The sequence below is a fragment of the Fringilla coelebs genome (assembly GCF_963513975.1).
Source record: "Fringilla coelebs genome assembly, chromosome: 2".
Lineage (NCBI taxonomy): Eukaryota > Metazoa > Chordata > Aves > Passeriformes > Fringillidae > Fringilla > Fringilla coelebs.
This window is the reverse complement of record NC_140029.1, coordinates 82,084,987-82,112,535: the sequence shown is the minus strand read 5'-3', so window position 1 is coordinate 82,112,535 and position 27,549 is coordinate 82,084,987. Positions and strand designations below refer to the sequence as shown.

General features: G+C 37.3%; 1 protein-coding gene across 3 annotated transcripts in view; it reads right to left on the bottom strand.

The window, feature by feature from the left end:
- GRM5 (glutamate metabotropic receptor 5) overlaps positions 1-27,549 on the bottom strand; it is a gene marked incomplete at both ends in the record, with an annotated part of 230,135 nt that overhangs the window by 38,275 nt on the left and 164,311 nt on the right. For all 3 annotated transcript variants that reach the window (XM_084226281.1, XM_084226279.1, XM_084226280.1), the window contains 2 exons: positions 5,334-5,580; positions 17,375-17,610. In XM_084226281.1, coding sequence (XP_084082407.1) covers positions 5,334-5,580; positions 17,375-17,610 — 483 coding nt within the window. The remainder of the gene's footprint in view (positions 1-5,333; positions 5,581-17,374; positions 17,611-27,549) is intronic.

The following is a 27,549-nucleotide window of genomic DNA, read 5'->3' as shown; positions in this document are numbered from 1 at the left end:
AACAATGAAATGAGTCAAACAGAATTAAATCTGTGTTAATCTAAAAGTTACTTTCCAGCCCGGGAAGCCAATTGCATATGGAGACACAGTTCCTTCTATAGAAGATGTTGAGTAATCTAAACCCATAATGCCAGTTCTTAACATTACATCCTCCTCACAGAAGCACTGTCTGCAGGTGCTTCTTCTCCTCCTGAGGGAAGAAGACGATAGATAAACTCTCAAAGTGAGGTAGAAGCAACCTCTGTGTGATCAAAGGAAAAGTTCCTGTGCCCTAAGACTGCAAGATGAAATTTGGTGCGGCACCCAGAAAGGAATCAGGCATCACTCTTAAGGCACAGAGTCCAGGAATCTTTCTTTTTTTTTTTCCTTTCCCCTTTCTCTTCTCCAACATTGCATCACTAAATGCTGGTCTTTTCCATCTATACAATCATTTTTGTGTAATTCCTTGGTGATTGAAACACATTTTATTCCTTGTACAGTATGGTGTGGAAGAGAAAAAGTATTCATGACTCAGTTCTGGGCTGCTTTTGGGTCAAAGATGGATCTCAACAGAGCTTTCAATTTCATGTTCCTCTTCCTCCTACTTTCTCTTCAGTTCCCACACTCTTGCAGAAAGTCTGTGGAGCCACGTGGGACTCACTTTCTCCTACAGCTGAACGCCAGCCCACCTTTCTGCCATATAGGCCTGTTCTGTTAGCACTATTTTATAAGGCATGTTTGAAAACTTGGGCAGCTCCTGGAGAAATTATTCCATGCTTTTCTTTGCCTCCTCTTTAGCTGAGTTGGAATTAATATGTCTAAGCAATATGAAACTTACTGATGGAAAAAAAAAAAACAATATAGACCAAGAAGGTTAAGACAATCTTGACTTCAGAAAAGCTGCCTCATAAACAAGGAGATATCTTTTTCCTGTCAGTCAGCACCAAATTAGTCCTGAAGGCAAAGCATACAGACAGGGTTGCATTAAGAGTGGTATTGTAAGAGTGTAAATTATGAAGTTCAATCTACAAATGAGGAAAATAATCTGCTCATTAAATCAAACAATCTCTCTAGTAAGATACCCTGATGGGTTTAGTTGGAGTAATTTTTTTCTTAACAGTGTCTGGTATAGGTTGGTGTTTTGGATTTGTGCTGAAAAAAGTTTATAATATAGAGATGTTTTTGTTATTGCTGAGCAGGATTTACACAGGGCCAAGGCCTTTTTGCACCGTCAAGTTTGCAAGGAGATTGGGAATGAAGGGGAAGTTGAGAGGAGACTCAGCTGACCCCAAGTGACTCAAGAAGTACCCAGACCACATGACATCATACTCAGTATGTAAGGTAGGAAGAAGAAGGAGGAAGGAGGGGATGTTTGAAGCTATGGCATTTGTCTTCCCAAGTCTCCATTATGCATGATGGGGCCCTGCTCTCTTGGAGATGGCTGAACACCTGCCTACCTAGGAAGAAATGAAAGAATTTCTTGCTTTTGTTTGCTTTGCTTGTGTGAATGGCTTTTGCTTTTCTTGTCAAACTGTCTTTATCTCAACCCACGAGTTTCCTACCTCTTGCTGTTTCAGTTCTCTCCCTGATTCTATTGATGCAGGACTGAGCAAGCAGCTGCAAGGTACTTGGTTTCTGGCTGTGGTTAAACCATGGCAAGTACACAGACATCTCTCTTAAATTTTGAGGAAACACTCTTAAGATGGACAAGCAGTAGCCATACTATATCTAACATCAGTATTTTTCCCGTGCTGATGTAAAAAGAAAAAAAAAAAGGAAAACTGTTTTATAATATTGTCCATCTATTGATCTCAAGATGCTTTGCATTATGAAAAATTCTGTCACAGTGGGGAAACTGTGGTACAGCAGGAATTCAATGCCAAAATAACATGCAGGGCAGGATCAGGACTGTAAGCAGCCTCTAAAGAAAATGAGAGTGGAGTCTGACTGAATGGTCAATGTGATTTTACACACATTATATTGTTCTTAAATCTTTACAAAGAAGAAATAAGCACATGTGGAATGAAAAATTTGTTATACTTCTAGATTTTGAAATATTTCACGTTCCATATTGTATAAAGAAGGAAATGTCCACAGCTTCAACAATGATGCCCTCAAAGTTGGAGATTTGAATGCCAGACTGACACACAGTAATTGAATCCAGATAACGCAAGCGCAAACCTAAAGAAACAGACTTGTGTGCATGGTTTTAAACTAACTTTTTTCTGAGGTTCACAGCCACAGTAACAGTTTGTCAAGGATTAAACAGACTAACTAAAAAGTTAACACAGAAGCCACAGCAGAGCCATTATTCAACAATGTCAGACACTCAACACACCCATGAGTATAACTTTGTTAAAGCTTTCAGTTCAGGGTTTCATGGACAGAATAACAAAAGTACTGCCAGTGTTTGACAGGCCAGAGAACCTAAACCAATGATTCCCCCCAGCAGTAGTTCCATGCATACATCACAAGGGGAATATTGGAAAGGAACCTAACAAATTTAATACAGTATTGCCTCAATAAGTCTTGTCTCTCTTCTCTGTGGAGAGCAGCATTGATGGATGGGCAGAAGTAGCCAGATTCAGTAAGCCCATTGCTACAGTGAAGGCTCATGAGTCACTGGTTCCCTGGAGGTTCCTTGAGATAATCCAGGGACACTTTGTCACTTTGGGATAGGAGAGACCAGATGGTACAATAGCACATTTCCAGCAGTGCTCTAATCACTGTGCAAAATACTTGTTTCAAAACAGAAGTGCCATGATGTTGCTAGGAATACACATTCTACTGGTAGCACAGTCAAAACATCAGCATCTTGTTTTTTCTTGCCTGTTCTTTCCTCCTCAATTTCTTCTTTAGAATTTTGATAGTATTCACAGATAATTGTTATCTTCCTGAGGAATCATGGCTTCCATACTCTTTCTTTTTTGTATTTCCGTGTCTCCTGACTCACATAAACCAGGCCCTACACTAGACTGCTTAAAACTCATACATATAAAGGACTTTGAAATAGGGTCAGGATTCAAAGCATCTTGTAGGATTAATCATCTGTTATATAATATCAAAACCTTTTTTTCTATACATTAAAATCCTGAGTTATCTAGGTCAGAAAGGCTTTTCATGTTCTGATTTCCTGCTTAACACCACCACCACCACAGTACAGCTGTGAGGATTTAAATTGCTGTTTCACAAAATGAAGATGGAGTTATCAGTGCAAGGGAACAGGGAAAATGAGTTATTCCAGTATGACTGCACCATCTCCAAGCTCTTGCAAAGTGTTTGATCGTGCTTAAAAGACTATACACTACTCAAAACCTGGAAGTTAGAAATGGAGCTTCCTATAAAATCTTCTTAATCGTGAAAGAGTACATTTTGACTCAATGTTGTCTGACTTAAGTACATAGACTAGATTTAATGATGTGACTATTGTTGACAAATAACTATGATTCAAAAGAAAACAAATTCTGGTACCACTTTGTAACCACACATAATCCATAGTTTGAGTAGACACAAATATCACACAAATCCAGGGAAGCAGGATTTGGGCTAAAGTTGGCTATCCTGAGGTACACATTCCACATGGTGTCCACATGCTCTTCAGGGAAATACTTATGTCCAATTGTGTCTGAGCAAATGACTTCACATGATATAATTTCTCCATCATCTTTCTTAGAATTTAAAAATATCCAAGATATTCAATTAAATTCCTTGCAACAAATGGTGTTAAGTTCTTCTTGTTAAGAATGACAACATAAAGAAACAGAAAACAAAAGATCTCTTTGCAATATTTAGGTATAGTTATTGATGTTGTCAAGTCAAATATTTGTTTTTGGGGGGTCACACATCGCTCATTGATCACAGTCATTTTTATACAAGAAACTGATTGGAATAGGGTAGGATACAGTCCACTGCATCTGAGCACCTTTAAAACATAAAAGAAATCCTTTTAAAGAGCTCTGGGATCCTTTTAAAAAGAATTTGGCCAGAAAAGTTCATACTTAACACCTTTCTTCAAAATTCAGCTATTTGTAAAAATAGAAACATTTAGCAGAAGACAGCCTTGCTCATGCTAAAAAAGCTCTGAAAATAAATTTCCCTCTGAAATTTTCCTAGGGTTCTGCCAGTTTGTGCCTGAGTTCTCCTACTAGCTCACAGTGCCCTTCCTTAGAGTCTGAGTCAGAAGAATTTGAAAATTTGTGTCTCCAGAAACAGACACAGACTGCTGAGTAGGTGGCTGTCCTGCTTGCTTTTGGGGAGAATGCTGAATTTAGAGGTTTGCAAATAGAATGAAGAAAAAAATCAGGTTTGAAATTGCAGAAATTTTTTGGAAATGTCAAAATATTTTGACCAATGAGTTTAAATTTTCCAACCCATTTCTACTGGGAAGTTAATGATTTCCTTTTTGTTCACATTAGCAGGAGGAGACAAAATTTAAATGAGTATAAAGGATAAAAATTTTCTCTCTAATCATCTGTTTATATGGCACCATAACAAAGATGTTTAAAACCTTCCAAAAATGTGAACATAATTGGTTATCTTAAACAATACTGGAGCAAAAGCAGTGAACGAGGCAGAAAATACATGGAAATATAGAAAATAAATATACTTTGAATACTATCATACTTGCTGCTCTTCCTCTGAAAATTCAGCAGGCAGAAACCCAGAAAAATTCCTACCTCAAGACTGTTTCCAATGTGTATTTCTATGGATACATGTGTCATAGAAAAACTTATATTTTGTAGATGTATGTATACGTATGTATGCATGCTACCAGCAAAACAAGCTTTGTTTAAATTCAATTTGTCTTAGAGCAGCACAGTATGGATTCATAGTTTAGTGTGTTATGCAAGTGGAAAGATTTCATTTGGAATATGTGTAAGCAGGTTTTTCATAATTCTGATTTAAATAAATCCCAGATGCATCACTACAATATTTCTGATATTACTGTAGCTTTCTTAATAAAAGAGCTAAGTCACCTATGATTGTTTATAACGAAACACATACACTTAAACACCCACATAAAGAGAGAAATAAGCTGCGGTGGACATCATGGTCTACAAACATAAACATCTGAAACATATTATTGTTTTCGATAATAATACTTTTAAATGGTACAGATGAAAATGCAAATTTATTAAAGGAAGCTTTTACACCTGAAAGTCCACATGTCTAACTTGAAATGCTATAAAAAATGCACGTTAAAAAAACACCCTTTTTTTGCAAAATAAGCACGGGAATCAGGAAATGTAAAATTAGGAGTATGAGATCTTATCTCTGTTGTCAAGTCTGCACCGTACCTACTACGTACAGTTATCATCTCTGCTATTGAACAGTTTGACAAACGCCAACGTTACCTTCCTGGAGAGTCACCGTTCTCATCAAACAAGATCATGTCCCCAGAGACCCCGGTAAAGTTAGTCTTCATGAGGGATTCCAGGAGTTTCCGACCATCGATGGGCTTCATGGCATCGCAGAGGCCCACGTAGCCCGGGCACAAGGACAGCTGCATGTTGTGGAGCCCATAGGCCATGGAGTATATTGCATTGATTACAAAGCCCATCTTGGAGTCCTGGACGTGCTGCGTCCTCAGAGTCATCTGGCCTGTCAGGGAACAAGCAGAGGGTTTAGTGAATAGGGCTGGGATTCAGACAGATCTTCAGACATCTGCTGGTGGCTTAATTATTAACAGTGGGGAAAGTATTTTAAAGGTCTTAAGTAGCTCATAAAATATGTTTTTATTGGTACACGTGCTGACCATGCTAGAACAAAAATGAAGAAAGGAAAGTAGAGGTTTTCTTTAAGTATTGTATTCTCTAGACTATATATTTCTCTCTGCAGCTCATCAGCTCACCTCATATGTGTTGGTTTTAAAGTGATGCTTTTTCATGTCTATTTTTAAAGCATGCACCTTGGACACTATGACACAATATTTTAGGGAATCCAGAAACTTCTCTCCACCTGCAGAAATTTCTGCAAACCTTCAGAAATATTCATTGAAGTATAAATGCTAATAAGAGGTTTATTCCCTAGAAACCTGATAAAAAAGTTCCACTTGTGGAAAATCAGTGAGCTCTGTTGCTCAGAGAGGTTGCCAATGCCCCATCTGTGGCAATGTTCAAGGCCAGGTTGGGTGGGGGCTCTCAGAAGCCTGGTTTGGTGGAAGGTGTTCTTGCTCATGGCAGAGGAATTGGAACTATATTATCTTTAAGATCTCTTCCAAGCCATTCTATAATTCTGTGAAAACACTTGTTTCAGAGACATGGAGCTAATCCTATGCAATCAGTATGACCTAGGCACCATCCCTTTTCTCTACCAAAAGTTCCCCCCAATATTTCTTCTACTTCTACATCTCTTGCTCCTCTCTCTTTACCAAGTGAGGATAACAATGCAATACAGATGAATACATTAAAATATCTGTGAAGGGTTTGACAGTGTGGGTTAGGCAATGACTCTGGCCAGAACTGGTGAATTTTTTTTTTTTTTTTGGCTTTCAAGACAAGATGTTTGGATTTCTATTCTCTATTTAGACTTCTGTAAAATGCACAGAAAAAAAATAATTCAGCAGTGCCTTGAATACCTTTATTTTTTATAGCACACTGTTATTGCTAACACAGATTTTCTCCATTGACTGCACCAGGCAAACTAAGGAAGGGTAGGTTGGGGATTTTCTTTCCGGCTGCACTCTGGCCACAAGATACTTAAATACTGGGGATGTGAGAAGAGTCAGAGATAAAACAACTGCATCAACGGTGTTGGATATTTATCTGACACCTAGAAAGATTTATCTCTGGAGGCAGGACAAGCAAAAAGCTCTATTAGAACATTTGCTCTGCTTTTATCAACTGAGCAGCAACCCTAGGACCCTAGGAGCTAAGGAGTCCCTCGTGGGCAGCCCAGAGTAAAAGGGATGTAAATGACCTGTCCACTCCACGAAAGTCTGCTTGCCACAGAGGCATTAGTGAGGGGCAGGGATGGTGCTCACACCTGCCCATCTGAGCAGCAGAGGCAGCACAATCTGAGAAGTATTTTATGCCATCAGAAGATTGAGGCACAGACAATACTTTTCTTCAAAGAAATGAAGGCTAGTACATGACTCTCAGGGTGGCACTCATCTGGTTTAACAGTATCCATCCAGAAGACAAGAACCCATTCTGATGGGTAGGCACCTTTATTGGAAAAGGGGAAGAATCTCCAGCTGGTGATCAGTTCTGTCATAAAGCAGCTATGACTACATACAAGCACACCTTTTCAGTGGTGAACAATGACATCACCCCACAGTTCTAGTCACTAAAATCTATTGCAGCACTGGAAACACCAGTGGGGAAGGGTAATAAAACACATAGTTTGAACTGCAAAACACTGTGTAGAGGTCAGAAAGTAAATGAGAGAACTGAAAGATTCCTTTTTCCCCTTTGTTTTATGTGGAAGCTGGCACTACCATTTCCAGTCAACCTCAGGAGCAGTGATTATTAACATTTTGGAAGGCTAAACAATGCAAACTTGAAATATGTTAACGAAAAAAATAAACTTGGAAAAACTCACAGTGCTGCTCATTTGTTCTGTTCTACCAAGGTATTTCTTTTCCCTAATTAAAAATAATAGGCATAAAAACTGCAACAGTGGAGTACATGTAAAACCCATATTAATTGAAATTAAGTGGAAAATTGAACAAGCATATTACACTGCAATACATAAAACTTGTTTTAACCAATTATTCATCCACAAAATTAGCACCTTACACACTATGCAGTTAATTATAATACCCATTAAAATGAATCAGATTTGCATTGGCAATATTATTTATCATAAAACAATATTTCAGCTGCTTTATTGCATATGATTGCTTAAAAATCTAATAACTTGCTTCTTAATTCTTACTCTCCACTGGGCTTTGTGCTTCAATTTTATGAAATTGTTATTCTGATTTTCTTTAAACACTGAATCTCATTCTGCTCACCTGATGATTTATAATGAGGTTGGTTAGCTCTTCCTAGAAGCTGCTAGCAATTGTCAATGGAGTTGTGAGGGATTTAGCTGCTGTGAGAATTTTAATATGCTTCCTGCAGCTGGAGAACACATTCAGCTGAGATATTAATTGCCTCACTTGGCTATACAGGGGCAAATTCAACCTGCCAAGGTCAGTTAATAGTACCACAAGATTCTGTATTTAAGGGAAAATCACAAAAACTAAGACAAAAGAATTTTTTTCCTCTTTTTATTATATTGTAATAAAGCCTTTGAAAATGCCAGATTTAAAAAAAAAAAAAACCCAATCAAAGCCATTTCTCAAAGTATTTTGGTATCTCAGACTTGAAGCATATAAGTCACCCTTACTTACCTTAGTAACCCTAGCAGTGGTTTCAAGGGAAGGTCGAATACACAAGCTAAAAGGTAGTCTCTCACTCGACAACAAAAAAAAAAGTAAAAAAATTTAAATCTATCTCCACAACAATTATGATTTAGGAAGCCTTAAACACATTGTTCACTCAAGAGTTCTTGCATATTTTTCTTGCTGGAGTTCTACCACATAATCTTGCCCTTATTACTCATCCATGAGTGCTGTCTTCAGTCAAGAACCTTTCCTGACACAAGGTCATGACATGGAATGGTGGCAGGGATGAATTTAATGGGGATGACAGTGTTTGGAATGTCTCAACCAATTTATGAATCTATGCTGAAGTTTTCAAAAGGGCACATAGTGATAGGACAAAGGGGAATGACTTTAAATGGAAAGAGGTCAGGTTTAGAGGAAGAAATTGAAGGTGGTAAGTCATGGGAGCAAGTTGCCCAGATAAGCTGTGAATGCTCCATCCCTGGAAGTGTTCAAGCCAGGCTGGATGGGGCTTTGGTCTAGTGGAAAATGTCCCTGCCCTTGGCAGAGGCACTAAAACTACTTGGTCTTTATGGTCTTTCCTTCCAATCCAAACCATTCTCTTCCATGATTCTACTGTATGATTAACTGTATGGAGATGGCCCAGCACTAAACTCCTCATCCAAATTTGTTCTTTTCTTTTGTCAAGTCTCCAAAGCACACAATATGTAGATGATGAAAAAGAAACGTGTTCTTTCACCAAGAAAGCGATTCCAACTAGCAACGGTTCATTTCTTGGATCTATTTAGAAACAATTAGTGTACTTATGGGCAGTGATCCAAGAAAGCACTTATGGATGCTGTTAGTCCCTGTGCATGGTGAGCCAGCTCTGGACTGCTTCCCACACTCCAGAGCTACTCCAGCAGCTCCCAGAACTGGTGGCCCTGGCTACCAGCGAGACTAATAAAATAGTTCTTGTAAGAATGATCCCCTCCTTCCAAATATGGAAAAACAAATCAAACCAAACCAAACCAAACCTACATCTTTGCAGCAAATTCTGAAATTTGGCTACTGTTTCTAGTACTGAGCATGAAATAAGACATCTTTAATAGATTTCATTATTTTACACATTTTTGATGTAGAACTTCATTCCTCTTTTTTTCCAGATTTTTACCCTCAAGGAAGATGAAGTACAATTTTTTTCTCCTTGCCAGCTTGTGATACTACAAAGCCTCATCAAGCAAGGATGCTAAAGAGTGCAAAATTACTATGGTTAATATGCTTTTTCTCCTTTCTGACTTTTCCAAAGATGACAATACGTTGCATTTTAGAGAATTAATAAAGGGTAAAAGCAAGAGCAAAAATACTTTATATTCCAGGCAATACCTCAACTCCCTTATTTCATTCCCTGAGGAGAAAGATGAGAACAAGATATGAGACACAATGTGGGAGAATATTTTTTTCAAAGTGCAGAGCAATTTGCTTGCTTTGCAATGAGTTTAACACTGGAATAATGGCAAATTTTTAGTATTGTTTATTATTATTATTATTATTTTATATATTTTTTATTTTTAAAATTCTTAGTTATCAAAAAATTGTTTATTACAAAGTCATAAGAGGCATTACGATGAAAACCACAGGCATATCCTACAGCCTCCAATTATTTTATAACATTTCTCCACTATTATATCACAATTTAGTTTCTATACAATTTCCATAAATATGCTGTTGAAGTGTTCAGCGATTCTTTGTGCTAAGTTTTGTTTTGAGGGACAGAGGCTAACAGAAATGGGTTCTAGTTTTGCTGGCAAATATGTCTCACATTCACTTTCTGCTCACCATACTTGAAGTCCACCAACCATTGTGTTTACCTATATTTTCTTTCCCTCGCCCTAGTGAATTTCTTAGAAAAAATCAGGACAACAGGCTAATCTTTCCAACAAAACCATGGTAGTGTCTGACTTCTGCAGGATACAGTGTGTGGCTTCTTAGCTCTGCCAGCAGGTCCATGCTGTCCCTCTTGTGCTCCTTGGGAATACGTGTAACACGTGTCCCTGGATCTGCATGCTCTGGATGACATGCCACCAAGTCAGCCATCCCAGAAACATACACTGAACTAATGTGTGGTATCTTGTAAAACAGAGGAAAGGTTGTACACAAGAACCATTTTGTTCATATCTAGTTAAATTGTCCTTGTTTAAAGATATAAAAATGATTTTGGAATATTTTCCAGAGTCTATTATCAGAGCTTTGCTAGAAAGCAATGTGAAACGATAAAGTAAATTTCAGTTCTGTATAATTTGTAAGGTTCTGGGTGGTTTTTTTGGTGCTTAAAAATCCATTGCAGTAGTTTACCTACTTTTTTGTTTTCCTATTTTAATTTATTACAGGCTCTTGGACTGAAGAAAAGAGGTATTTTTTGCTCTATGGGAAATTTCATGCAGTTCGAAATGTACTTTTTCTCTGGGAAATGTAATTTTCATGCTGAGGCAAAACACATAGCATAAAACTGAAACAATGTGAAGGTGAATTAAAAGCTTGAAACAAAGCTTTTCAGCGTTATTGAGATGAGAAAAGAAAAAATGACCCATTTTAATGCTGCTATGGAACATTTTTGAAATTTGACAAGGATGTAATTTCCAGTGTAATTCCCTCACCCAATGCTTTTGACCAGTTCTAACTCTCACTCTTCTTAACTGAAAGCCAGCATCAGCACTGTTACGTTTTACATGTTGAATAGCACCAAAATGTTGAGAATGACTGAGAGACCGAATTTAATGTATTGAAATCCAGAGATGACTTTGAAAAGCTTTTTTCAGAGTACTGAGATGACTTTGGTGTTTTACATCTCTTTAAACCTGCACAGCCATGGCTATCTCAGAGAACTCACAAATCTGATGAGAGGTGGACCTTCGTCCCTGGGTGCCCACAAAACAGTGGCAGTCTGGCTTCTTGTCAGGTTCAGTATAATCAGCAAAAAAGATTATCAGCAACAGGTAGTCCTAGGAGAAGGCATGTAAATAGATACCTATTTCTCCATATAATTCTCTTGACAGTACTATACTTTCTCTACAGAATTCAGTTTCTTTGGTCACAAATTGCAACAAAGCTCGACTGCTAGACGTGCAAAAGTGCAATAAATGGTGGCATAAAGCTCTCTGTACTTGCAAACATGCTTGTATGAAGTATTTTAATCTATATAGAAAGCTGAGCTGCTGAGAGAAAAGACTGGCAGTAGCTACATCCAATATAAAATGTATATAATCTGAAAAAAATTAATTACAAGTTAATTTTTAAGGCTAGAGAGACATGAACCAGATAGTTTCCAAGGCTCAGAAAGGCAGTTGGAAAAGGAATTGTAATAGAAGGAAGTCATATGAGGTGTATCATGGAAGTCATATGAGGTGTATCATCACACACATCTAATATATTGAAGGAAGAAATCAGGGAACATAAAGGGAAGGGAAAACAAATGCAGTCTTGTAGACAGACTTTGGAGGACTTTGATGAATTCTGTAACAACAACGAGAAGATTCAAGCTATTAAAGTGTTTGAGTTACAGATATGTTAAATTCAGGATCAATTAATATCAAAAAGGCTTTCAAAAATATAAACCAGAGCCTTTAGCAGTTTTTAGTGTCACGCTGCTGCTTTCTCTGAATCAAAAAAAATAGTGACACGTCTGTGTAGGCTCCTGGTTCAGATTATATCAGGCTGCTAGAAAATTCAGATCTGGACTTATGCCTTACAGCTGATTTGCCTTTGGAAATTTCTGGATCTGACCCAGCATCACTGTAAAAGTAGTAATAACCATGTTTGAGTTCCAGGTCTGAAATGCGGGGCATTAAAATGAGGGCTGGACCATAATTTGGCTTCCGGTGCCCAAGCACGAATATCAAACTGAATGACACACAGGATTTATTCAGGAAAATGAAAATGCTTTCTAATTCACTGTTTAAAAAACAGAAATTAATTTTAACTTTGTTCTGCTTTTATTTGCTGTCTAAAAATAAAAGTATAGGAATGCTAAGTCTGAGGAATATGGTGTTTGAATGTGACACATTCCTTGAAATATGGAAAATACCTTTCCATTCTGACAGCACTTATGTTTTGTTGGCTGAGTTCTGATTAAACCAATTTTGGCATTAGAGCCTACATTTAATCAACAGATTTGCATGTTGCAGTGCAAAAGACTAGGCAGTCATGTTTTATTCCTTCATTCTACCTGGAAACCCAAAAAGGACATTTGTTAAATCAAATTTCTGTTCATCTGAAACCATGGACTTTCTGTGTGTCCCTTTGTTCTCATTAAAAATAGCTGGAACTGGATGAGATTCAGCAAACAGGTAGGTATTTTTTGCACTTTCATTTTATGTGCACATGTGTATCTTTAGCGAAAAAACTTTTCTTCTATTTATCCCAAATGTCTCTAATCTCCCTTTCTGCAAATAAACTCATTCATGCTTAATCCTCTTCTAAATTGCTTGGAGATACATTGGTCATCCTTCTTTTATGAGAAATTTTACACCCTTGGAAAAAGCACTTTTATCTCAAAGAAGCCACATGGTTAATTCATGAATAGAATTTCGGATTTTTGCACCCTTCTAAGACGCACTCAGAATGCTGCTGCAAATCTCCTTTTCCTGGGAGCTGTAACCAGGACACCTGTACATCACTGTGTGTTCTTCTTCCCTATAAACCCTATCACTGGGTCCTTGCTCCCAGCCAGGGCAGACACAAGCTGCTTTCCTCACTTGTCTTGTTTGTGGCTGACCTCTGTCCGTGATGACCCAGCCCCCATAATTTCCCTTTGTTTTCTACTGCACTGGTTTGAACTGCAGTATTTAGTGTCAGGACCCTGCTGTAAGTACCTACACAAGTGACCTATCACCTCCCTCCAGATTCTTGTTACCACTGTTCCTGTACATGAAACTACTATTTTTTTCTTAAGTCTGTAGCCTCTGCCAATCCAAGTAAGATACTGCACTGCTTCAGCAGCATCAGCCTCTATTTATTTACTCGTTATTTTCTATAACTTAGACCACAGATACTTGGGATGTGTGTTCTGTGCTCTGTGTTTGAGTATCACCATAAATAATACTGTTCCATCCGTGCCTCCAGCTATTGCACAGCATGGGAAAAAAAAATCACTTAACAGTGCAGGCAAAATAAATAATTTAACAACTGGTAAGTGTAATAAATATACTTCTGCTCCTGGAGACTTTGAGGACTTGTTGTTTTCCAGTACTGTCCATTGAGCCAGAGCTTCACCACATAATAAACTTATGTTGGGTTTTGTTTCTGTGTGGTGTAAAGATGCATTTTTTAAAACAATCTCACCGGGATAAAAAGGTACTAGAAATTAGAGGTCTGGGAGTTCTGTCTGCAAGAAAGCAATTGCATAAACGTCTCATCTTCAAAGGTCTAAAGGCAATCAATACCAAGGGATTAGATTAGCCTTTTGAGATCTGAAGCTGGTCATTGAGTGGAGTTACTCATCTGGATCAGCTAGCACACCTATTTATGAACTTCTTTGAATTATGGTCTTAGACATTAAAAAATCTCTGACTGGCGCTAGAGGTGAAACCAACCCCAAATCTTGTAAAATCCCTAGTGTTTGGAGGCCATGAAATGTCTCCTTTTACACATGCATTTTAAATTCTTTGTTCTGACTCTTGTTCTTCAGAGGTGGCTTGTAGCAGCTTTCCTGTGTCATGGAACTGATTACGCTGAAAATCAAGTCAGATATGTCTGTGAACTTCTCACTTTCTGTAGTGCTCCAGCTGGGCAGAAAATCAATGTTCTTAGCAGCAACAGCAGTGACACACATTTGGATTAGGCAAGTATGTTCTAATCTGCAAATGAAAAATTAGCTGGATGCTGAAATTTTCATCTCAGTATGAACTAAGTCTATGTGAAGGAATAGAACTTTTTAGTCCTTAATAGAATTGAACGGAGAAAAAAAACTTTTTTTTTTAGATTTTTTAGATTTTCTTTGTTCAACTGATTTCGTAATTTGATTATACATATCATACTGAATAATTTATTCATTAATAATAATACCTACCCTGAAACTGTCTATGAATAGTTTATGTTAAAAAGTGAGAAAAATACTCACAAGTCACGGGAGATGATTACAATGGTTTATGGCTTCATGTATTTTCTGTCACGGGGATAAATGTAGCCTAATATTCTACTAGGCAGGATTCATCAAAGCAAATGAAGAGATTTTAACAGCTAAATTCATAGCTGGTGCATAGGTGAAGTCAGTTATTACTTATATTTCAGCCATATCTCCCTGTGTTCATTTTCTTATTGAATAAACTTGACTATACTGTTAACTATTCTTTATGTTTTTGTGACAACACAACTGGATTACAGAGAACAATTAATTTTGTTTCCCACTAGTAGAATGATTACTGCCTTTTATATAGACACATTCATTTAATAATGACATTGTCTATTAACATCAACTCTATGTTTATCTTTTCATCTTTATTCCAAGAAGTAAAGAATTGCTTGACTTTTGATGTAAAAAATAGGTTTTTATTTCTCTCAAGCATTTTTCAATAACTTAATCTCATTAATTTTAATGCTAAGAAACACCTGTAGCTTAATATTTTAGTGTGTTTGGGGTTTTTAATATTTTTTTTAATGCAGCATCTGGAGAACACTATGTATTTTTTTAAATAAAAAAAAGGACATAGTCCTGTTTTCTTACCAGGTGAAATCAGAACCAAAATTCCTCATAATCCAGAAACTCTTAGAACAGTCTGTGAAACATTTATGACCACTGAGGGCGAGTATCATCTTTACAATTGTGAAGTCTGAACTGAGTGAATTTAGGACTCACAACTTTGACTGATCAAAATAAATAAATAGTAATATAGAAAAGACAAAGTAATAGTAATATTGAAAAGACACGACGTTCAAATCCATATGGGTGATAGGAAATGAGGCAGAAACAACAACTACCATGCCAATTCAAATATTCATGGTAATTTTGATCTTAAAGTGGCATCATCAAATGTCTCACTCTTGAAATTCTCAATGGATACATTTATGTCTTTCTTGCTGGTTAATCCACAGGAAATTCTACAACTACAATTAAAGTTTTTTGCCTTACAGCAACAAGAGTGAATTAAAGCTTTTATAATCGGATTTTAATTATTTTACTGTATGCATCATGGTCCAGCCCATGCCATGTTTTATTAAAATAAAACTGAAGAAAAGAAAATTAGAGTTATCTATTTGGAAAAAAGCCTTCTTCTCTATTCATGATTTGCAAATCAGAAGATTTGGATTTTTGTACCTTTTTTTGTTTCTTTGACATTCCTAGGTTATAGGAACCTGTTTTAGCTGTGGTTCTTTGTGGGCAATCTTCCAGCCATGAGTGATGTTCAAACCAAACTATTCAAGCTTAGTGATTGTCTTATATCCATGACTGGTGAATTTGTGTATAAAATAACACGTGCTTGCACCCTCATGATAATTTTTTTGTGGTGGTGAATTTTATTTTAGGTGCTATAAAAGACTCTTTAGGCACTTATATTTCGTAGTTCCCAATCTTTCACATAAAACATAAATTAGATTCTCACATTGTTGGTAAAAGGTAAGTTAAAAAAGAAACCAACAAAAATAAAATTTAAATGTATTTTACATGGCACACTGATGGAAACCAGGTTGTTATTAGCCTGCATCCATCTATGCTCACTGAATTGACATTTTAGGGAACAGGTCTACATTATCAAGGAGAAATCAATGAAGTTTGCTGCTCAATATGCAGTAGCTGTCAATAGTGCAAATAAAACCTGTTTCAAACTGTGTTGGAAGGGTAACAGAACAAAAATAATGGGGAAAAGTGAGTTGAGTGTCGAAGGTGTACACTGAGATTTTAGGATTCCTAGATTCAACTTACATCTCACTCACAAACTTCCCCTGAGAACTTGCCCAAATCAAAAGAAAGACTTTAAGATCATTAAGTGGGATTTCAGTAGGAGTTTGTGTTGTGTAAATCCAAGACTCTGATCCTTTAAGACACTTCTTTGTCTCATGGGTGTGTGAAAGATATTCACATTTTTACGAGGGAAGAACCCTTGGGGTTTAGAGCTGTGGTTGGACTAATCCCAGCACAGCACCACATTATCCCCAACACTGCCAGAATACCAGAATACTAATACAATGGTATTAGTGACTTCCCAAGGGTCAGAAACAGTTAAAAATTTGCCCAGATAGTTACAGAGAAGGAGAAGGGGCTTGTGAAACAGTCCTCCTAGCCTGAAAGGAAGGACTCTGAACCTGAACAAAGGACCCTTTCCAGGTAGTCTGGGGTCTTCTCGCTGATGCACTGACTTGTTGGTTCCTGCTGTGTCTCTTGCCATTTGACTGGTGCCACAGGTCCCCATACCCTTTGGAATGCAAGACATGGGTGCCAGTTCATAGCCTAGACAACATTAGTACTGCTTGGTGTCTCATGAAATAAAGAGCAATTAACAGAAGTCACAAATGAGAAAAAAACACCCCTCTAAAACCCCAGAAAAATGTGCCATATCTCTCTGTAGTGAAGCAATGACAGTATGTGGGAGTTTTTGCTAAAATTAGTACAACTGAAGGAAAATAATCAGCTTAAAATGGCATATCCTGAAATGACCCATGGCTGAAAGAAAACCTAATGACACCTTTCAAATCACCTTTTTTCTGAAGTTCATAAATACTTATCACTGCCATAAGGGCTTCAGATAACTTTCAATATATTAGCTCTCTCATTGCTTTTGTGAGCCAAAGCAATATGATTAGCTTTTTTTCTAAAAAGGTACATTTAACTTTGTGTCACAGCATTTTTGAAAGTGTTTACATGCCTATGGAGGTAGAGTAGCATCAAGTTTTTCAAATACAGAGACCAGTTAGGTACTGAAGCTCTGTTTCTTTAGAAATCTGAACATTTAAAATTGTACTTTTTAACATTTTGAAAATCGCAAGCTTCTTTTCCTTCGAATCCAACTCACTATTTCACCAGACCATGCTGCATCAGACCAGACCTTCATTCACATTGTTTCACTCAGCAGAAGCAATAAATTCACTTACTTGTGCAGGTCTTGTTGTACTTAGGGTTCTCTTGGGGAAACCCTTCCAACCGGCACTGGAACCTGTGCTGCCAAAACTCCTGAAACCATGGATTCCGATGATTGGTTTCTGGCCGGAGCTGTAGGTAGTAATCATCAAACCATTTCACGTCTGGGGACTGCAGCTTGATGGTTATCCCTCCAACAGCTTCGTTCTGGTACCCTTCTGTCACGTCATACCTGTCTGCCCAGCCGTCACTGCAGGGGTAAAGGAAAGGGACACCACGTTGACCATCCAAAGGAATAACAAAAGAGCTTCCTTAACATTGAAAATCAGAGAGCACACACACTAGCAGTTGTGGTTCTGAGTGGAGTCTTGTAAAGCACCTGTAATTCTTCCAGAGGATGAATTTTACTTACATTTCCTTGACATCAACACCTTCTACTTAAATTATCTATTCCACATCCTCCAGGCTAGGTAACTGAAACAAGGTTAAAAATAGCAGATCCTGAAATCTGCTGTGTATAAGTGTATCTCTGCATCAATTAACCTCATTGAGGGGAGAAAACCTTGGGTTCAGTGTTTCCCTGGCACTGGGTTGTCGCTACTCTAACCTGAGAGGATGTGACTTTGAGGACCGGTCCTCTCACTGTGCAAAGGGCAGGACTGTGCTGCAGACCATGTTCCTACTTCTTGATGGAGCACAGCACAAGGAGCCAGAAGCAAGTCTTGAATGGGCTGGCACTGCTCAAGCAGAAACACCAGCGCAGAGACAACATGGCATTGCATCTGAAACAATTAATCTTCTCTGCAGACATGGCTAATGAAGCTGGGCAGAGCATTATGCAGATCCAGGTGTTGCTCCTATGTCTTTGTTGCTTGTGGCTGGAGCTTTATGGAATTGTGTGATACTGTACTGCACACAGAATTTTAATCCCTTTCTGTTAACCTTTCAGCTTGCAACACTCAAACTGCAAGGAGACAGAAGCAACTGGAAACCCCACTCAAACAAAATGTCACAAGCGTTCAGGGTAATTTCCCTCTCCTCATTTTCACAATGGATTTCCCTGGAAATACTGCCATTTATGAAGCTTCACTCAATCCTAAAAGTGTACCTATCTCATTAGAACATTTCAGATTTCTTCTCTTTTACCATGAACATGATATGTCAGTTTTTCAAAAGCCAGAGACTTGGAGAAGAATCTCATTTTTCCCCCCTCTAAAAAGTCACTGATGTTGACTATAGAGAGTACCTTTAAATCATAAAAGTTGAATAATTGAGGGATAGAAAATAAGCTCAATTTATTTTAAATCTTCATGATTTGTTTAAAGCTAGCCCTTTAAGTTAGTCATACTTTAAGTGATGTAGTGACCTTCATGTGTGTGGATCTGTCGTTTTCTTTTGATCATTCACTGCCTGTCTTAAACTTTTCTTCTGTACAGCAGAGCAGGCAGGAATTCTGCTGCAGACACCTGGTCCCTAGCACATTTCTTGATGCTGTGCATTCAGCTGTCCACACAGAGCAAACACACCCTCAGAGAGTGACTCCTGCACAAGACACCACGTCAGCAGAGCCTGGACTCTTGACTATGTCTTCCAAGCACAGCTGCAATGTCAATAAATAGCAGCTTCACCAGGGGAAAAACATATCCAGTGTCTGGAATCAAAATGAAAGAACCATTAAACATGCTTCAGATTTCAAATGCACCGATTTACTCAACACAGAGGAGTAAAATAGGCATTCACAAAAGGAGAAAGATGAGCATTTGCTGTTTAGCTTGAGTATAACACTTGGAAAATTTACCTTCCAGCTTAGGGATTAACACAGGTGTTAATGTTCCCAACTGCACTCAAGAGGCTCAGTAAGACAGTCCCCACTTCCACCAGGAATGTTTGCTGGACAGTTAAAACGCATTGTGGGTAGTTTTGTGATAAAAGCCACAGAAGGTGTTTTAAATTTATGACTGATTTAACCTTTCCTTTAAAAGATTCATCTTGCTCTTTGGCAAGTTTTTAAAGCAGTTTTATCCACCCTCATGAAACCTGACAAGTTTTTGAATGCAGGAAGTAATAGGCTTTGTAGTGTTTTTTTTTTTTTTAAACTGGGTAGAATTTGAAAGAATTAAATCCATGCTGTCAGTATCCCAGCTTTATGAGTTGTCTTACAAAAAAAACCCAAAACCAAACAAAAACTAGAAAAAAGCCTGTTTTCTTGTAATTAATCTTGTAATTATTTTCTTTATAATTTTCAAAGGAATAGATTTGTAGATCTAATCTAGCAGGTTGCCATAAAGTTTACAGAATTACTTTATGATTAACTATCCCTCTAAGAAGATTTGCAACAGAGATGCTGTTTTATACCTTTAAATTATTAAAAAATATGGAAATGACAACTTTTTAATGACAATTACATAACCCTCCTTCTCAACATTTCTGCAGGACAGCTTCTTAATTCAACAGAGCTGCTTCTCATTCAAATAAGTATTCAGCTTAGCTTCTTGAGCAAAAGGTATTTAGGAATATTCTATAAAACCTACTCAAAGTGCGTATTGTACAGACAACATCATAGAGATTACAAAGCCTCAGATGGACAATGTGGAAAAGCAAATCTTAAACTACTATCCCAAAATTGGTGAAAGTGGAGTATTCTACAGGATAAAATGACTATTTAAAAATCTAGTTGTTAGTTTCAGAGGTGAAGGGTGAACCAAAAGTGAGATGATCTAGAAAACGAGCTTGATTGAATTAGCTGAAGATTTATAGCCTAAAGAACCAAACACAACACTTGGGAAGACGTGTGCTATTTGTCTTCAGGTGCATCAAAAGCATCAGCTAAAAGATCACAAATTGTTTATCATGTTGAGATAAGCATTCAGGACTTAAACTGAAAAGAGAATGACTCAGACACCAGGAAGTTTTCCTCACAGCAAAGAGAATGAAGAACCAGAATAGCTTGAAGTGAAAACTCTTAGGGGTGTCAGAGAGCAAGACAGACAAGCATCCATCTGATATAAATGTCCCTGCCTTGGTGAAGGGATGGCAGCAGGCTATCTGACTTCTTGACATCTACTATGCTTTAGTAGGTGTTGAGATTTGACATATGTCTGGAAATAATGATTCTGTAAAACCCAGGAGGTTAGACAAAAAATCCAAAGACAGTTAAAACAATAACTCTCCTTCACTGCTCCCCCAGCTTCTTGTAATATTTTCCCTTAGTTATTTTTTCATTATTGTATTTTTTCTCTCTCTGTAGTTGCTACGGGAAGCAACAAGGAAGGGAAATTTATTTAGGCTAAATGATTTGTTAAGCTATACACACAGCAAATTCCAATGATGTAGTCAGGGTAGGCAGGAGTGTACGCTGGGTCAAAATTAGTCTAAATGAAAATGAAACTGTTTTATCTCTCTTTTGTTGGGTGAAAGGAAGGTTTTTACATCTAATCCCCAAATAACACTATCTCAGTATAATTAAGATAATCCTTTGAGGTTTTAAAACAGAAAAGAAATTCTACATTCCCTGATTTAGACATTTTGGTTGACAGTCTGAAGTAGACACAGGTTTGACAGTAAAGCCACTTTCTCAGTTTTGAATATCCATAGCACCAATTCTGTAATATTTGCCCTATATGTAAGACTTGGGACTTCCATAGTCCAAATGACCTTTGTGACGGGAAATGAAACTCCAAAACCAATGATTCAAGAAGATCATGTTTGAACTAAAAAATAATTTGCACAAACTGACATGCCTACACACTAAATAGACACCGATTTAATTTTTAAGTATTACAAGTCTTTTATGCTTGTTTAAGACATTTCTAAAATCTCCGTTATAGGGTTTATAATATTGATTTCAGTGAAAGTTTTCAGATTCAGAAACCTTTCAAAGAAGTAGGGAAATTCTGCCACTTTTTAGGGACAGCTGGACTAAAAAGTTTCAAACTGGAAAATCGTATGCTGATAAAGAGATTAAATAAATATTATAATTGACTATTTTTCTATTCAGCACCACAATATCCTTCAAGGACAATTTCAGATTGAAGTACTACTGAAGAATGCCAATGCCTGTTGTAGTTTTGTTTCAGTCCAGTATTCTGACAAAGCTGGACCTTTGCTGTTCAGAGAACTGAATTATAGAAAACAATACACAACCTTTGATTGAAGACCATTTGTCTGCTTCAAAATTTAGCAAGAGCGTATGTTGGATAATACAAGAGGGGCAGAACAAAGAGGTACACAGTGCAAATTGACAGTCCCTGAAACTACTGCAACCCTTTTCAGTCACTATTTTGTGAATATTTGCCAATCAACTCCTTTTAGTTTTATTGTACTAATAAATTAAGCAACAGTGAATTGCAAATATTATTTTCTTTTTGACTATTGGAGATATTTTTGTTAGGTGTTCACTTAAAAAAAAAAAGTTGTCATTGATAAGCTATCCAGTATCAGGTAAATACTGTCAAGACCTATCAGGTATTATTAGGAATATACTATCAAGATATAAAGATTTTTTGGGAACTAACTCACTAACTAACTAACTAACTAAGATGGTGGAGTGGTCTGCTCTAGGCTACTGCCAGTCCAAAGTGGGAGAAGGTAGCAGGGAGAGGTCTAATGCTGAGCCAGCTACAACTGCAGCCTGGTGGACGTCCAGGACACCAGCTGGAGGTGATGTCCCTGCAGAAGCTCCTCCCCATGTTACCTTGTGCCCTGTCTTTTAACAGCAGTTCTTTAGAGCACAGAAAGCTGCAGAGATGTCTCATGGTTTGGTCCATTCAGTGGTTCACTAGACTGAAAGAAAGTTTTCAGCTCTTAGCTCTGGACAAATTATGATCAGTAAAACGTTGTGAGTTAGTCCCAGTGAGCTGGCAAACATAGCTTTAGGATTCCTGTGAAAGCCATCTGGAAAATTCAGCACACATTCTAAACCTCTGTTTCTAAGATTAGACAAAATACTAAGAGACACAGGTGTACAACAAAAATAGACTCCCTTTTGTGAACTGTTCCACTTATTTTCTATGTTGAAAATGCAGCAGGGTCTTGGAATCAGTTGAGCTGATTTCTTTTTCTCTGAAGTCCCTTTCAAGCTATAGCTAACATTATTACAGTTAATGAGTGCATTCATTAGGCTGTAGACTGGTCTCTTTTTTGTTATGCAAAAATCTGTTTGTAGGCAGGCCACATAATAATGATGGAAACTGCTGTTCTGCCCACATCTATAATCACTCTCCTGCCAAAAATCTGACCAAATGCACTTGAAAAGAGATTTCTCCACCTGTGTAGGAGTTTTTGTCTAAGTGGCTTTAAAATTAATTTCACTCTATTTCTCTGCTCTTCCAAGGTTTTTTTCCATGTATTTTAAAAGCTCTAAAAGTATTAAAGAGTCCTCATGCTCTTCTCGAAGTGCTATGGGTCTTGCAAAGGTAAATTTGTTTGGTTAATACTGAGGGAAGGGTGGCATTGCTTTTGCTGAGCAGCTGTAAACTGATGCATTTAGATGAGCTCTTTTTATAATAACTGTGCATGCAATGAGTTCTTGTTTTGCTGCCTGGCTTTTTTTAGATTGCAGATCCTCATTTTTTTGTCTTCATTTTCATGCATATTATAAAGAAAAATAAATTTAAGGGTAATACAGAGAAAATGAATTACTTGATTATTTTTAGGCAGTTTGGCCCACAGTTTTCTACAATATGATAGCTGGAAGTAGCTATGCAGTGGATTTGGCTGATACCTTACACAGGGGATTACTGGTACTAATTACTTGCTGGGTATCCAAACTTCCCCAAGCTGAGAAAGGTTGTGATGGCAACTTGAGGGATGGTAGCCTATAGCAACATCTAATTTGCATGAAAACAGAGAGTTTTGCAGCTGTGTTCATCTGTAGTTCAGAGCTGCAAAGTAATTCAGCCTGACTGTATTCGGGTGTACAAAAAATATACACTTTCCAATGTGTGATTCCTATTTCTTTATGCTTGCCAGGTGTCAAATCTGACCATTTTAACTGAAGTTATATCTATACATATAAGTCATATGAGGTGCCCTCTAAATGGAGGGGAAATTTGCCTGAAACTCCTGAAAACACCAAGAACACTCAAATTGTGCAGTGTGCTCTTTTGATTCTCATATACATCTTTCATGAGGGAAAGGAAAATATTTGACATATTTCCAAGAAGAACGGTATTTTGGATGGCTAGACTACTTGGTTTTCCTAGGATTAAATGCAAAGTTGTGCTACAATGGAAGTCCCTTACTTTTTTTGCTACGTTCACTCTAGATCAATAATTTGCCAAGGCTTTGATGTTTGTCTAGACTAAATAAGCCCAGTTTTATCTAACCCTCCTCTGAAGAGATGATGTCTAAACTTGCTGTCATTCAGGGTGTCATTCTTCCTGAAGTGCCCAGCTGGTCCTTGTCCCTACAGACTCAGTGCTACCTGGGGATGTTCTGATAATGCTGACAGTGTCATGGGCATGACTTGGGTGCTGCTCTCAGTGAGAATCCAAATGAGAGCTCTGTGGGCTAAAGATGAGAGGCCAGTGATGGGGTGGCTTCTTGTGGTCTGAGTAGACACAGGGATGTCCTATCCCAAGCTAATGCTTGTCAACATTCCAAGAAGGCAGCTCCCACACTGTGTCCAGTCTCCTGGCTATAGTTGCCAGGAGAAACTGATAAGCCTTTAATAAGGGGCAGGGAGGGAGGAGAAAGCAAGATTTTCATGACAACTTGTAAAAAAGGAGTGGGAAGCAATTTTCTTCAGATAAGGATTGTTAAAAAGAGTAAAACCATAATTTTACTCTCTTTTAACCATCCTTAGGTAAGGATGGTTAAAAGAGAGTAAAACCAAATGAGGGGATGTGCCCTGTAGGAAAACCTAAAATTTCTTTGGGAACTGGCCATCAGACATCAGGACTGCTTCCATCACTGTTTGTTTTACAGGGTAAAAAGATTACTTCATTTCCTTGAAGTGTATTTTCCAAATATGGCAGCAGCTTTTCTTTTTTAACAATATTAATGCTGTTGAGTCATATCTAAAATTCACTCTAAGCTCCTCAAACTGTAAACCTTTCCTAGTGACAGCCTAAAAGCCACCAGTTACCTACTGTCAGCAGCAGCAGAAAAAATGGAAAGGAAAAAGAATGGTTCATGTCTAAAGCACTTCAATTTCATATGCATTTTTACTGTGAAAATACTGATTTTTATCTCCTCCAGAATCCCAAACTTCAGAATAGCTTCAGGGCACCAGAAAGTAGTGTCCATCACTATATTATGTAATCTACGAAGGGTATATAAACAAATACCAAAAAAAGTCATGAACAGAAATCAGGGCTTGGCAGAAATGATAAGCAAATACCTACTGTCTTGAAATGCTGCCACAAAGCTATTTTCTTCACATCCCATGCCCCTGGAATGGAAACATCTCTGGGATGACCCTAAATGCAGAAAGATCCTCAGTTTGCTCTGCTGCAGAACAGATATATAAACCAGTGCTGCATTTCTACTCATGATTGCTCCCATTGATTCAGAGGATTTTTCATTACAAGTCCACCAGGAGAAAAAACCCTATTCTGAATGAAAGTTATCTTATGATAATTTACTGAGCTGCCAGTGATGGAACAATTCCCCATTAGACATCCAGCCACTACTTTTAGAGACATGCAAAAACAATCTTTAAGATAAATTCAAACATAGGCATATGAATGAACAGATAATTGTGATAGCCTTACTACTTTAAAAATATTTCAGAAATGGGAAAAAAATTGTTTAAGTGAATTTTTGACAGAAAATGTAACACATATAATCCTATGATTTACATATGCATACATATTTATTTTTTTCCTAGGAGTATATATTTACAGGATTTTCAGCCTGAAAAAATGCATGCAATAAGCAGCATGCTATAGTCTCTTGTGTCTGTGCATCAGCTACTAAGTGCTTTTCTTAACATTTAGCAGTTAATTTAACAGTTACTAAATTGTGCTATGAAATAAAATTCAAAACACTTGAGATGTTACCTCTTACTGTTGTTGTAGAACAACACTATTAGTAATAAATGATATACATAATGTATAAACAAGGAGCAGTATGATTAAATCAGTACAAACTAATATATCTAGGTATTTCATAGAGAAGTAAACATTAAACAAAAATTAGTTTAAAAGTTGTCCAACACGAAATAAAATTTAAAGAAGCATAAGTATATTTCAGTGCTACTCTTAATAGCAATGCATATGTTAACACTACACCTTATTATTTTGGAGAGAATTTTTTAATGACTAATCAGAAACCTTAGGATGAACCTTTGAACATGGAACAGAAAGATAAGGATGGTATGTTAACAGTATTATTTTAGGATCTTTTTTAAAACCATGCCTACCTAGAAAGGTTGATCTGGTCTAACAGTACAGAGGTAAGCAGAATATTACTTTCTAAAAAGTCTTAAATCTTCAGAGTTTGCTGTATACTCTAATAGATCTAGAGGGGCTAATATAAAATTTCCAGTTGAACAATGCGTAGCAAATTCTGCATGTGCAAAGGTTTTAAAATGACAGATATTATGTAGGATTTTTTCAGAGAAAGAATAAGTAATTTCAAGCTCATAAATGCAATAATTAGCCCACAGTTAATCAAAAATACAAATAAAATAATATTCATAGTCTCCCATGGAGTCAGTAATTTCAGTAATTTTTTTTAACATCCTGTTCAGCAAATGGAGGCGAATATGGCAAAGGAAACCAAGCTAGACCTAGAATAATGGCACAACCAGTTAAAATATACTGAAATTCTCCTCCTGCTGAAATCAGCTGAAGTTTTGCCACTGACATCAGTCAGAACTGCCTCTTGCTCAGATCAAGACATATACATCTAATTAATTCAGTGCCTGCCCTCATACAATATAATGCATGATGACTAGCTCATCCCATCCTCTCATATTGGTATTATCCATGGATATACAGAGAATTGAATCACGGAGCAGCTTTATAAGCCCTTCATCTTCTAAAGCTCAAATCAGAGTAATTCAGGCGTCACGGGCTATAAGCATGACATTCTTCTAGACTGCTTGAGGAGGACTCATGATTGTCAGGAAAAGAACATCACTAGACAATGATTGGCTTCAGAGGAAGAAAATGCATCAAAGACCTTGCACTACCTCTTGCTCTACAGCATCCAAAGCCACCTTCTTCTTGAAAAGAGTGGGTCATATTGAACTTGCTGACGCCTCAGAGCTATCACGCAATATGTACATCACAAGGTTTGAGAAGTCTGTCAAAGGGATTAATCACTGCAGCAAATCACAAATCTTTTGCAAGAATCAGAGCACAGGAAGATATTTACATCTTGGTGGCACAAACTAATCTGAAAGCAGAGTGACTTTCATTGTTTTATTTCTTTAACTAATTGGCTCTCTTTTAAAAACTGGTCTATTGGAGGGTTCTTCAAACCCAAGCCATTCTATGATTTTATGTTTTCTTTTGCTGAAGCATTTTTTATTTGTCATTTCTACAGCTTGAGAACCATCATTTTCAAAAGTGAATGCACATCTATGCGCTCAACTAATTTTATATTAATTACTTGAGTTGCCCAGAGCTTGGAGTTTGACATTTTTAATAAGTGACCGTAACTCCCACAAAGTGGGATTGATTTCTGGGTTGCCATCCACACAGACAAGGTAGAACTTGCTTTACTGTGCTCAAACCAAAGCTCATGAAACCCAGCAATCTCCCTCTAATGGAGTTCAGTAAAAAATATTTATATGTAGTCAAGGCCCAGAAGAAGAATTTGAATAAGTTTAGCAAACAGCAGCTCACATGTTCAACCATTTTAATGGGTGAAGATTTATGTCAGCAACATGAATCAAAATAAGTCTGATTTGAAGTGGTCTTTAGGACCATTTCAATTTGGGTGAAGGTAAGACTGTAAATCATAACACCTGTTTACAATACCACTTTCCAAAGTACAGGAAAACTTAAAAATTCACAGCCAGCGGCTTCTTTACCACATCTTTGTGTTTTAGTATGTCATTAAAAAAAGTAAGTTCTCTCAGCATAAATATTGCTGAGATTTCTTTACACTGTGCTAACCCATGTGGAGGAGGAATATTTTTAAAATAAGGTGAGAGAACTCACAGATATGAAGCCCATTAGATCAGGACCATTAAATTTTGCCTAGTTTCTCTGTTCAAGTGGGCCTGATTTTCATT